This window comes from Lissotriton helveticus, chromosome 4_1, assembly GCF_964261635.1.
Source record: "Lissotriton helveticus chromosome 4_1, aLisHel1.1, whole genome shotgun sequence".
Taxonomy (NCBI): domain Eukaryota; kingdom Metazoa; phylum Chordata; class Amphibia; order Caudata; family Salamandridae; genus Lissotriton; species Lissotriton helveticus.
Window position 1 is genome coordinate 1056902473 of NC_136063.1, and position 13910 is coordinate 1056916382.

The 13910-nt window shown below is 44.6% G+C and overlaps 1 protein-coding gene across 6 annotated transcripts in view; it reads right to left on the bottom strand.

Moving 5' to 3' along the window:
• The window catches only part of CTNND2 (catenin delta 2), a 3216642-nt gene that overhangs the window by 695216 nt on the left and 2507516 nt on the right, over positions 1–13910 (bottom strand). For 4 of the 6 annotated variants that reach the window (XM_078687656.1, XM_078687655.1, XM_078687652.1 and 1 more), the window contains one exon: positions 9962–10135. In XM_078687656.1, the coding sequence (XP_078543782.1) occupies positions 9962–10135 (174 nt within the window). Of the gene's footprint in view, positions 1–9952; positions 10136–13910 lie in introns of all 6 variants that reach the window. The other 2 variants (XM_078687653.1, XM_078687651.1) reach the window with 1 other exon arrangement.

The window sequence follows — 13910 nt, forward strand, 5'->3', positions numbered from 1 at the left end:
GTGATCTTCACTGAAGACCCAGATTACAAAAAGGACTTTAGCGGAATTGAAACTAAGTGTAGCCGTGACCTTATGGTCTTGACCATCGAAACGGCACACAGGATCTCAGTCAAAGAACTGGAAGAAATATCTATACTTCAGAGAGAGATTGAAAATAACCAACTAATTACAGATTCTAAAACACTTCTGGACAAAATAGACAAGGACATTTTAGAATTCAAAGACATAACAGTTGCCCAGAAAAGTAACAAATTCGAAACTGATAGAAAGAACTTTTCATTAGAGTCTGCTTATCCTTACCTAATCAAGGATTTCTATACACGGCCCGACTCACGTCGATACTTACAGGGCAACCAAGGAAGATCCCGTCAAAAATGTATTACATTCTCTGATACAACTTCATCCTCCGGTAGTGAGCCTGATAATACTAATCGCCAATACCAGAATAGAACGGATAACCGACCAGGCCAATACCAACAGCAGAATCAACAGCCTTTTTTAGGACGCGGCCAACCAAAACCCCGAGGCAGGACAGGGTCAACCCAACCATGGGAGATGCGAACACGCCAGAAGTTCTACAAGAACTGACCAATTCCCCTATCTTTAACTTGTCTAACAGAACTCTTACTTCAGCTGAAACATCTATACTAACAAAAGGACTTAACTTTGTTCCATCACGCCCTACGGATTACGTCAAAATGAAGTTGGAAACACTCGAATTTTGTCGAAAAATTCGCCTGAAAACCTTTTTTCAAGGGTCTGAAGAAACCCAAATAGAAGAAGTGACTGGACTAAGAAAGAAATCGTCGTTTTGTCCAAAAGGACCAAACATCCCAAAGGAAGTTAACACATTTGAACGAACGGTGCTCTCAGGGATTTCCGCGCTTGAAAAAAAGAAAACATTTGTAAAATACAATCTTACAAAAGAAGAGAAGGATGCTATATCAACTATTAAAAATGACAACAACATTGTGGTAAAGCAGGCCGATAAAGGCGGAGCAATTGTTATATGGGATGTCAATAAATATAAGAACGAGGTCCTCCGTCAACTCAATGACCAAAATTGTTACAGGCGCATTGGCAAAGATCCAACAGTAGACATAAAAAATCAAATGTTTGACATAATCCAGAAAGGATTTGACCAGGGCTTTGTCGGACCAAAGGAATTTGCATTTCTACAAAATAAAAGTCCCAGAACCCCTGTGTTCTATGTTCTCCCTAAACTGCACAAAAATGAGATCAATCCCCCTGGTCGGCCAATCATTTCTGGCTGTGACTCACTGTTTGAACCGGTGGCGAAGTATATTGACTTCTTCCTTAAACCGTTCATTGAGACTATTCCCGCTCACTTGAAAGACACCACGGCGTTTTTGAACCGAATAGCGTCGATTGATTTCAACAGTGAGAATCAACTGTTAGTGACACTAGACGTAGTGTCCTTATACACTCAGATTCCGCAAGAACAGGCACTTGAAACCTTGACATTCTTTCTGGAGAATCGTGAACGACCTATGAGAGTCCCAACAAATTTCATCCTCGATCTAGCCCGTTTGACATTACAAAAGAATTTCTTTACCTTCGACTCAGAATTCTTTTTTCAAATAAAAGGGGTGGCGATGGGTTGCCCCTTTGCTCCGGAGCTGGCGATAATGTTTATGGGGCTGTTTGAAGAAAAATTTATTTACAATAATAACCCGTATGGCCATCATATTTCCAACTATATGCGCTACATTGACGATCTGTTTTTGATCTGGACAGGAAACCAAGAAGATCTGAATAAGTTTGTGGAATGGCTTAACTCAAGAACAGCCGATATCCAATTTTCAGCCACATCATCTAAGGAATCCATTACATTTCTGGATGTGGAAATTCAACCACAAGCCCAAGGACTTAGTACCACTTTATTTCGCAAACCATCGGATAGAAATAAAGCTCTACATTTCACCAGCAACCATCCGCGAAACTTGAAAGAGAATTTGCCCTACGGGCAATTCCTCAGAATTCGACGGAATTGTTCAACCAAAGAGGAATATTTTAAACACGCAGGCCATTTAAAAGAACGCCTGACACTTAGAGGTTACCCCAAAAAACTGCTCAAAAATTCACTCAAAAGAGCATGGTGGACCCCTAGGGAAACCCTGCTTGATAAGAAAGTGAAACAAGACCTTAGAAGAATGGTATGCGTTACCACCTTTTGTCCAGCAGCAAATCAATATAAAAAACTGATTTTGTCTAACTGGCATCTACTCAAGAATTTGCATGAGGATCTGTCCACACCGCCGTTGTTTGCATTTAAAAAAGAAAAAAGCATAGCTAACCACGTCATAAGAGCTGCCTTGCCACTGGCGAAATCACCTACCCTCCAAAGTCTTTTTGGATTACCACCCGCCAAAGGTCACCACAAATGCGGCACATGCACATGCTGCGATGAAACGATTGAGGACTCGGTCTTTACATTTGAAAACATTCATTGGAAGCATGAAACATTTACAAATTGTAAAACCAAAAATGTAGTGTACGCCATTATTTGTCCGTGCCCTTTGGTTTACATAGGCAAGACCACACAAGAAGTAAGGAGCAGGATTACTCAGCACAAGTCCCGAATAAGGAGAAGCGTGGAGAATGCGCCACTAGTGAATCATTGGACTAAAATGCAACATAAACAATCGGACCTAAGATGGACAGTTCTGTCAAAAATTGAAAAAGACCCTAGGGGCGGTGATTTGGATGCCAAATTAGCGCAACGAGAAGCATTACTTATAATGAAATTCAATACATCGATACAAGGATTGAACGAGATGTCTGAAATATACAAATCTAACACTTGAATCACCAAAATAGGCAGACTCGCCTAGACGGGAACTACAAGTCCCAGAATCCTCTGAGGTCCCTAACAACCAGGAAGTATCAGACCAAACAGCCCTGCAGCCCTGATTCACTCTGCACTTGGACTCTGAGGACAAAGGACTCGCTGTGCAACTCGGTATGTAGTTTTCAGGCTGACCGTTTTGCCTCGATCACATAAGCCCCTCTGCAAAACTAATCATAGATTTTGTTTGCAGTGAAATTGAGGCGGAAACTAAACCCGCTCCGCGCAGCATGGATCAAGCGCGCCCACACCGCTTCTGACGGCAGTGCAGGTAAACAACCACCATCGCGCACCGCAGGCAAACTAGACCCTTTAGGCACTGAAACTAAGCGCGCGTATTTTATTTCTTTTTTCACAGCTTCTGAATGCGCACCTTGGTGAAAATCTTTGAATTCCCGACTTTCCATTGCAAATTTGGTTTAATTACTTAAGGTAGGCTTGCGTTGAACCCAGGGTGTGTGTCTCTCTCTTTCTGAATCAGTTCGCCAGACTAAGCACCCCCCCTTCTGATTTTTCCACAGAACCAATACAGGTCCTGAGGAGAACCCCACAATTCACACGGGTTCGAAACGCGTCGACCACCTTCCCACGTATTTGGTCTACAATTGTTGCGTTACGAATCAGCAGATGCATTTATTTCTTTAAAAAGAACATTTCTACTTAGAAATTCAGTTAAAAAGACATTTAAATCCACTACAAAAGCTCTAGGGATTTATCTTAATTCATGACCAAGACGTGGTTTCATGTATTTTTTGTAATTTTTGTATTTGTGTATTGAATTGTTTGTTGGTTTTGTATTCGTTCCACTGACTTTTATGTTTGTAAGTATTTCGTATGACTGGAAGGCCACGAATGTTGAGAGTGTGTAAATAATTGTGTTCACATGTAAATATTTTCACGGTACATACAGATGTATAAAATTGTTGCTCGTTCCATGCACTATGAATATTGTGTAATTGGTGAATTGAAATAATTGCTGAAATAAGGAATAAATTCTCAGCTGCTAAATGAAAATGCAGGTAGTTTATGCTTTATTCTAAACACCGGTCAGATTGACTCCTGTTTGCTAATAAGTGTTCTCAGCATAGGCGCTTGTGCTGTTTTCTAGTTCAGTTTGGCTCAGCCGTGCTGAGTAAAGAGCCAAGACCCTTGTGTGTTTTTTGATTATGGGAATGCAGCATTACACTCTTGGGCCCAGTAGGGCTCGGTAAGCCTACACCTCACTCTCACCCACGGCCCCTGTCACCACTGGCCTCCAAGGCATGGGCAGCATTTTTGCCTCATGGGGTCCATCCCCGTTCCTGTGTCTGCAATGGAAGCCAAAGGAGGCCCACATGGTCAGCACACAGTTATATTGTATGTGCTATTACCCTGATGGCTAAGGATGCTGTTTTTCAGGCATTTCTCCTGATTGTTAGGGAGACAGAAGCTGGAGCTTCAGTGTCGAGCGACCATCTTGGTCGCCGGCGTGGCCATCCTTTGCCGCTATCTTTTGATCTCTTGTCTGTGACTGCTGAACTTGACTCAGCAGACTATGTTTGTCTAATGGCTTGACACTGAACTGCATGCTATAAATAATGTCTGTTTTAGGTCTGGCTTGACAGTGCAGCATTTTATGAACCTATTGTTACCAGTTCTTTAAAAATACACGTAGTGGGGCCTCTGGCCCTGAGTACTTTCAGCTCACCTTATGCTACTGGCTATTTGGTACATCGTTCTACTTCCTATGGAGCGTTTGCATCTGAAAAGTTCACAGAATGATCAAATATTAAATTGTTTACCTCAAAGCTGCATAGTATACAGGACGGAGCTGTTTTTGTTTTATTTTTTCACTCCGGCAGGCTTTTTAAAAGATATTCTTAGGATCAAAATCCAAGCTACACACATTAACTTTTCCAATATTGCTTAATATTCCTTTTTCTAGAAAACATAAAATCCTGATGTGCAATAGCCTGGCTTGATAGACGCGAATGGGTGGACAGGTTGGCCCAGTCCTACACAATGGTAATAATGTTAGCTTGACTGATCCCCAAGACATAGCAGAGTGCTTTGCCAGGCATTTTGATTTAATATAAACCGCAGTGGCGTCTTACACCGAGGACGAATCTTCTGAGCTATTGCGGGATATCAAACTCCCCACTCTTTCCTTAGAAGATCTGTGCCTATTAGACAGCCCCCTGACTGTAGATGAGATAGTGCAAGCGATCAGATCACTGCAATCGGGAAAAGCTCTTGGCCCAAACGGCATCCCGATAGAATTATACAAGCTCAGCCCCGACAAACTGTCCACTCATCTCAAAAGCATGTTTGAGGAAAGCAGAGAAACAGGTGCGCTCTCACTTGACCAACGTATAGCTACCATAGTAACCATACACAAGGAAGGCAAGCCCAAAACAGTCTGTGCCTCTTACAGGCCGATTTCCCTCCTTAATGCCGAACCAAAGATCCTCGCTAAAGTCCTAGCAAACCATCTCATTAACGTAATTTCGGAACTGGTACACCCGGATCAGTCCGGCTTCATACCGCACAGGAATACAGCCTTAACCCTGCGCCGTGCCCACAGTGTTCTAGGTAGAGCGGGCACAATCCTTGAGCAGGCTGTCCTTGTTTTCCTAGATGCCACTATGGCATTCAACACTATTGAATGGCCTTACCTTATTGCGGTCCTCCGAAAGCTAGGGTTCGGCCAGGAATTCATACGATGGGTCCGTCTTCTATATTCGGAACCAATGGCGCAAGTCGTGGTGAATAACAAAAAGTCGGACTCCTTTGTCCTGAACCGGGGCACTCGCCAAGGATGCTCACTCTCTCCCCTTCTCTTTGCGTTGGCGCTGGAACCATTAGCCGCATGGATCCACCAAGACCCAGTTGTGCGTGGTATGCGGTGGTCACCAGAATGGGAAGACCGCATTTCGCTCTATGCAGACAACATACTACTCTACTTAACGGAGCCCAGAAAGTCTCTAATTGCAGTTCTTGACATCTTAGCTGTGTTCGGTAAATATTCTGGTTTTAGGATTAACTGGACTAAGTTCCACCTCTATGTCCTTTGGGGAGGCTCCCCTGTCCTACCCCGCAACTGTCCCATTCAGATTAGCACCACTGGGTTCAAGTACCTGGGTATATTTCTCTCGTACCTGGGTATATTTCTCTCCCTAGACCCTGTACTTCGATATGAAAAAAATCTTCTCCCTCCGATGATCCGCCTAAAGCGAGATATTGCCAGCTGGAAGTCCCTCTGCCAGCTGGAAGTCCCTCCCTCCCCCTCTCCCTATTGGGTAAGGCGGCTCTTTTTAAAATGATGTCCCTACCCCGTGTTCTTTCTGTTTTGCAGAATTCACTTGACCCAGTCCCCTCGAAATATTTCAAAGAAATTGAATGCCTTCAAATAGACCTGCTATGGAACGGATCACCTAAATGATGCAAAGCACAACTTTTAGTTACTTTGAGAAATTATCCAACGCAAATCCTGATTTGCGTTGGATAGTAAATCCCAGCATAATACTTTGCGTCAGGTTTGCATTAGAAAGTAACGCAAACCTGGTGCAAAGCGTTAGTAAATCTGGGTCAAAATTTTGAATCCTCCTCTGTCGCTTTGTTTTAGCACATTAGACCAGGTGGTATAGTACATATGCTCAAAGGGATGACTTGCATGATGGTCCCAGATAGTTTGTGTCCATAGAAGTCATGTACCACCGTTACCACTCTCTACTACATTACAGGTACCAAAAGTCATTAGTAATTTTTATTTAATTATTCTTCTCATATTCCATTAGGGGCTTGCGAAGTATGAAAAGCAAAAATGATTATACATTGAAATGAATTCCATACATTCAGAGGTAGGGGAAGGGGAACGAAAAGAGAAAGTAATTAAGTATAGCAGGTACAGTTGCAAATATTCAGAGCTAACGATCAGAATAAGGCATGAAAAATAGGAAGGGTAGAGAGACAGGAACATTGGTATGTGCTGCTCATTTGATGCCTTATTCAATTTGTGGAGAGTAGCTCCATGTATGCAAATATTTGTTGGGTGTCATACGACCAAATATTCTACTTTATAAGCATTTGAGAAGGAGCATAAGGAGGATATAACATTAGGTTGCAGTCCACAGCAGCTTTCTGAACCAAGGGAGTGGCTTTCAGTGGTGCAGCAAGTGCACTGGCGCTGGACCCAGAGGCCTGAGGGACCATTGCACCTGATTATTGCTGTATTTACTACCCATACACCACTCAGTGTGTCCTTTCGCTTGGCTTCCACAAAAGAAAATGGCATTCTAGCTATGGCATTGTTCAGAGACCTGCTAAAAACATTTATGGAGGTAATCTGGTCATGGTCCTCATGCCAAGTAGCATTTGTTGAAGAATGCCATTGTAAGACAGGCATCTTTTTGTACAACGCATAGCTGCCAAGGTTTCAGATTGCTATGTGTGACATTTTCCTAATTTCCGGTTAATTATGAGTGACACTTCAATGACTATGCATGACACTTTCTTGCAAGCAAAATCAAGCAATGAAGACAAGGGAAACAAATAAATATCAGAAACAACACCCATTTGAGCAAATAGAAACTTTAAGAAGATCTTAAAACTGCTGCAAAGCACCAGAAATGGAAGGGCATCAACCTAGTGCCCCTGTAACTTGATGGTACTGTTAAACGAATGTGAAACCATGATCTTCTCTTATCTGATGACTAGTGTTGCCAGGCGGGCTGGCAGAAAAACAATTAAAAGACTGATTCCTGCCTTTACCAGCCTTTGCCCAGTGGGCCCCTTGGATCCTCCCTGCTGCCAGCAATGAATCAGTCAGATGCAGAGCATCAGTGTGGACTACAGGCCCGCTCTGTCCCACCTGAGGCCTGGACCAACAGGATGTGAGGCCCCCAGCAATTCGGATCTTGTCTCAGCAGCCTAATTAAAATTAAGAGTAAACATAGTCAGCTGCAGACAGGCACCAGGCATTGGGCAAACCTCAGGCTGGCTGAGGCACACACAGTCACATAGGTCACAGCCTGCAGCCATGGCACTGTAGTGTATTATTTAAAAAACAACTGAACCCTAATGAAAATCACCCCAAAGCGGTCTTCCGTGGTCTGTGTGCCACTACCTGCCCAGCCCTGCAGCCAGAAGCCCAGATGAGATGCTTAAGTAATGGGTCAACACACTTACTTGCAGACTTGACAGCCGTCGACGCAGACAGCACCGGGCATTGACTGGGGGCAAGCCTCAGGCTGAGGCACACATATAGCAAGGCGGCAGCCTGAATAAGTCAAGGTGCTGTATTATTTCTGCTGTGCAGCTTGCGAAAACTACAGTGTGACCAGACTGTGAATGTGTGACTACACAGGGTAGGCAGCTACTTGACCGCATGCTAAGTGCTATTTATAATATAAAGTGACAAAAAAGTGGGAAACCCAATATACCCCTGGAGGCTTGGGCAGAGAAGATAATAGTAAGTAATAGTACCTACAAGGGATTTCATTCATTGCTCTTATTCAGATTTGAATTGTAACTAGTGATTTGGGTGTTAAACTCACAGTAGTTATTCTTCCTAGAGTAAATCCAGTAATCAATAAAGTTATTCAAATAGAAATTTATAATTTTAAAGAACACAGGTATGTCTTTTTTCAAGACAGATACAAATTTAATGTAGTCATAAATCAATAGGGTACATTCAGAAAACAATAAAACACCATGATGGAGGAAATATAAAAGAACCTACAAATCATGAGTGTGTACATCTATTCCAAATAAGTCAATCAAGGGAAAATGAATCTAAAACAGTAGGTAACAATTCCTCAGAGACAATTATTGATGAGGAAATAGACGTAATAGTCGACGTTTCGGTCTGTAGTGGAATAATCATCCATCAGACCATCTTCAGGACAAATAGGTAATTGTTAAAAAGAGTCCGTCTATTCGAATATGTGGTTCAGTATAGGACTTGTAGGTCAAATAGAAGGGGGCCTTGTAACTAGGCTCCTAAACATGCGAAAAAATAATTCTTTCATGTTTGTTCATTTATTGTGGACGGTGCGATAGGCAAACAGTATTCTTAGGACACAACGTTTAAATGAATTGGTTGTGATGTAAGTAGAATCTGTGGTCGTGATGAACACAAACACACAGTCGTAGATAAAAACAGACACGCAATGTTATCTGAAAAGTTATCTGCGGTTATTATGCAGGTGCTTCAAGCGGTAATTTCACACAGCAGTGCATCCAGTAAATACTACGAGCAAGCGAGTCGGAAAAACAAACAAACGTCGCAGCCCACGATGCGATTTGGAAGAGGGCGACGTAGTTTGTTTGTTCTTCCGACTCGCTGTCTGAGACTGACACTTACTTGACTTGCAAGGTGAGCTGCAGCAGTTCGGTTTATGGTGGGGCCACACGTCTCCTCAGAGTACTCCTGGCTGCAACAAACGACTTCCTTGGCAAAAGCACCGCCAGGGCATTCAGGCTCAGCAGTAGCTGTACAGTGTGTGCTCTGGGCTCCAGCGGCTACTGCAGGTTGGGTCCGGCAGTCACGGGGATCATTTAATGATTTTAAAGAACTGTGCGGCAGTGTGAGCAGTGCCATTGCCGCAGCCTCCCACAGATTTACTTCATGAAAACTGCAGCTACCCGGTTGCGCAGCTGCACATGAAGTCCTGCACATATTAAATTCACTGTGTCACTCACAACAGTTGGGTACTGCCCCTCCTGACATCACTCAGTCAGAATCAGGGAATGCCGAGCCGCAGAAATCCTTCCAGCCTGCCGGCAGAAGGGCGCTCGCCACAGCGTGCTGTCACTCCAGTTTTAGTTTCAGTCCGCATTGCAGCGCTAAGGGCTTGACAGCCAAGGCAGGTGCTATGCCTATTATGCGTGGCTTTGCATTTAAGTACAGTGATGTGGACCACCACACTGAAATGCCTTTGTCTAAAGCCTGATGTGTAGAACTTGGCAGGGCTGACAACGTTAGGAATGACTTGCTAATATAATATTATGAAGCTTTGCTTTCCTGTGGGAAGAAATGCAAAAATACAGTATTTTAACAATTAAAGAATAATAATCTTAGAGTAAGTGTGGTGGTCAACGTACATTTCTTACCTTCCAGCTACCTGCAGCCAGATTCTGCAGGGCTCCTGCTGCACCCTCTAGTGTGTCAGGGTTCGAGCACTCGGAGAGGAGTGTGAGGTAGGGTTTCACTATTGAAGGATGCCACAACATCTGTATTCCTTTTGGTGGTTCTGCACAGTCTGGAAGAGGTCCCACACCATCCCACTGTATAGAAACAGAAAGAAACCCAGAAAATATAGTCTTGAAAATTAGACAATTGCTTAAAAAGTCCTCATATTTTGGTCATATAAGACTATTCCATGGAAATATGAAATGTAAAAATCATTAATCCACATTTAAATAATTGGCTGTGTCGATGCTAAAAATAAACTTCCAAATTTATTCAGCTTTAATGTGCGAAGTTGGCCTGGTATATGCTGTCCACTAATCAAAGTGGGCACCCTGTACCAGTCCAAACCACTCTTATGGGGATTTAAGAGGTCAAAGATAACCTTAGAAAGCTATCCAAGTGGTGGCTGTGGAGAGCAGCCTTCAGGCTTAGTCTTCAAGAAATGTTAAGCAGCTGGTTTTACCAGAATTCCACCTTACTGTATTGGTTGAATGAAAGGAGAACCACACAGTAGTTATAACAATGTGTATTTATGACTATAACACACTCTAAATACTTCACAACATCTGCTATAGGCAGATAAACACAAAGCACACAATACTGTAGCACAGAAACAGTCGTAAGTAGCACTAATACACAGTGGGCTCCAGAGGGAGACCAAACCATATACTAAAATAGTGGTATAAGAACCATGACGCAAGTCAAGACAGCATCTCGAGGATGTAGAATCGCTGCTACCCCAAGGAACCACCCAAGGCGAGTAATCCCACGAAGGACGGGTGCAGTGAGAGACCACAAAAGCATGCGCCGTACAATTCTATGGGAGAGTCGAGCTTGCAGTTTTAAAGTTTAAGGACCCTTCCAAGTGGATTACAAGGAAGCCCTTTAGATCATAGGAGGTTGGATAGTCACCCCACCCGTGGACACCGTAGTACCAGAGCTATCTATCCCAGGGAAGCCGGGTGCATAGGACTGAAGTGGTATCGGAAACCGCCGTCGATCTCAATGGAGAACTTCGAGGAAATGTCACTGCGAAAAAGAAGAAAAGTGTCCATTGCAATCCAAGGGTGGATTCTTGATGAAGAGAACCTGAAGCAGAGGGAACAGAGTCTGAGTCACTCAGGAGTGACCAGGGGCTTGTTAGGCTAGTGCCCACTGATGTCTGGTGCTTCAGGTGCGTTGAGAAGGTTCTTGACTCTGCAGCCACCGCGACCAGTAGACATCGAGGATGACCAGGAGCCGGATAAGAGCTGTCCCTCAAAGGATGTTGAGTGCTGAGGGGTCGGTGTCCAGCGGGAGCACCAACAAACCTAGGCAGCGGCAACACATGAAGATGATCAAGAAAGATGCGGTTCAGACCAGCAAGTTCAAGGGGACTCATCACACACAGGGGAGTCAGGGCACGCCTGGAGCAGAGGAGCCCAAGAAAGGCAAAGATGACAATCAAGAGGCCCCACAGGCTTGAGGCACAGGAGTCGCGAGGGGACCTTGAGCAGAATTACAAAGCGACAGCCCACAGAGCACTCATTGCAAAGAGGCCAAAGTTCTTTGGTGGAAATGATGCCAGAGGTTGGGGTTACTCAAAGCCCAGTGCACTTGTTTTGGGAATGCCAACAAGCATATGCACTTGCACAAGTATGCGATGTACAATCATACGGGTATTGCAGCCCCCACGAGGGATTCTGACCTCAAACTTAGTGAAAGGGCAGCTCAGACCTCGAAGGACTTGGAACCAACCTCCTGTATTTCTGGAGCCTTTCGAGTCTGCACAAGCTCAGCATCAGCAGACCGGTCAGCTGCATTACGGTGCCTGCGGTTGCAGGGGAGTGACTCCTTCACTCCAATGGAGATGTCTTTGGTTGTCCTTGATGCTCGACAGGTCCTGCGCAGAGTCTGTATGGTGCACGGGCACAGACAATGCTTTGGACAGAGTGGGAGACGAAGTCAGGCTCAAACAAAGTCCAGCGAAGTCCAGAGTGTCCAGACGGTCGAAGGTCAGTGGTTTCTTGTTCAAAATTTTGTCCACGTCGAATCTAGGGTCCTACAGCCAGGTAAGACCTTTTGTACCCACGAGAGAGGGTTGGACAGATTCAGGGGACACTCCCAGGGGAGAGTCTGGACAGTAAGGAGGTTGTTCCCATGTCCATTGTCCAGTTTCACGCCAGAGCAGGAGCCAACGGCTACCAGGACTGGTTTGAACTGGACTATGCAGAGGGACACCAAATGTGCCCCTCATGCAGACTTTCGGTCACTGGCAAGCACACGCACCCAGGCCTAATACACTAAATCCTGTCTGGGAGGTGGTCACACAACCCTGTGACAGGATGCTTATTGTTCTGCATTCCCCTGCTCGAGGGAGCTCACAAAGCTTCTTTCTGAGGGGTGGAATCATACCGGTGTGGGGGTATGATTCCACAATGTTTGACACCAGACATGATAGGGTTACTTTCAGATGTTTTACAGTTGGTCATCATGCAGTCGCATAATGCCACTCTATATGTCATAATGACTGCAGCACTAACAACCCGGGGAGAATGGACTCTGTAGGCTGCAGGGGTGTCCTGCTCATGCAGTGGCACCCTCTCACTTAGAAACAAGCACCCTGCCTTCAGGATTGTCAAGACCTGTTATAGGAGTGGCTTATAGGTTCTAAGTGTAGTGACCCTTAGAAATAGTAAACCTATATCTTAAGTAAGTGGTGCATGCACCAATTTACACAGGCTGCAAAGGCGGGCCTGCAAATCCGTTTTACTTGGCCTATTATTGGTGGCATAAAGCCACCAATGTTTAGCCCTTGGGAGGCATCTGGGTACCTATGCCCTGGGTAAACAAGTACCATATACTAGGGTCTGACAAGGGTACCCTAGTATCCAATCAGAAGAGTACCTAAGTACAAGACATTACAATTTAAGTAGAAAGCAGATAGACTGGGGTATTTATAGCAGGATCCCAGTCAGACTAGTCAAAAACTGTAACATGAAGCAAAAAGTGGGGGTAACCATAAGAAGCAGATTCTACTTTCCTACACCCCCCCCCCCCACCCCCCACTAAAACGTAAGGAGCTGGGACTAACCTTGCCCAGTTGAGTTTTCATTTTTTAAGTGGAAATATCTGGAGATTCCAAATGCATTAGCATGGTTACCCCCAGGTCTATGTTCCACTGTATAGTCCATCCCCTGTAGGGAAATGGACTACCTCAAAAGTTTGGGGGTTTCACCCTTCATCTGTTTTAGCCATAAGAGGAGCTTATGGTCTGTCTGAACAATGGAGTGAGTGCCAAACCAGTATGGCCTCAGCTTCTTCAGGGCCCAGACCACAGCAAAGGCTTCCCTCTCTATAGCTGACCAACGGTTCTCTCTGGGGGTCATCCTTCTGCTGATAAAAGCTACTGGTTGATCCTGACCCACTGCATTACGTTGTGACAACTCAGATGCATCTGTTTGGACAACAACTTGCTAAGAGTAGTTAGGACTTTGCAGAATGGGAGCAGTCCACATGGCCTGCTTCAGATCATCAAATACCTTTTGACAGCTAACTGTCCACTGAACCTTCTTGGGCATTCTTTTTGATGTGAGATCATTTAAGGGAGTCACTACAGACCCATATCCTTTAACAAATCTCCTGTTTTACCCAGTCAGGCCCAAGAAAGCTCTGACCTGAGTCTGGGTAGTTGGAGCAACCCAGTTGATTATGGTCTGGATTTTGCTCTCTAATGGTTGAACCTGGCCTCCACCCACAAGGTGGCCCAGGTACACAACCTTGCTCTTCCCTATCAGGCACTTAGTGGCCTTGATAGTGAGGCCTGCTTTCTGCAGAGCCTCCAAAACACTCTTCAGGTGGACCAGATGATCTTCCTAGGTGGAGCTAAAG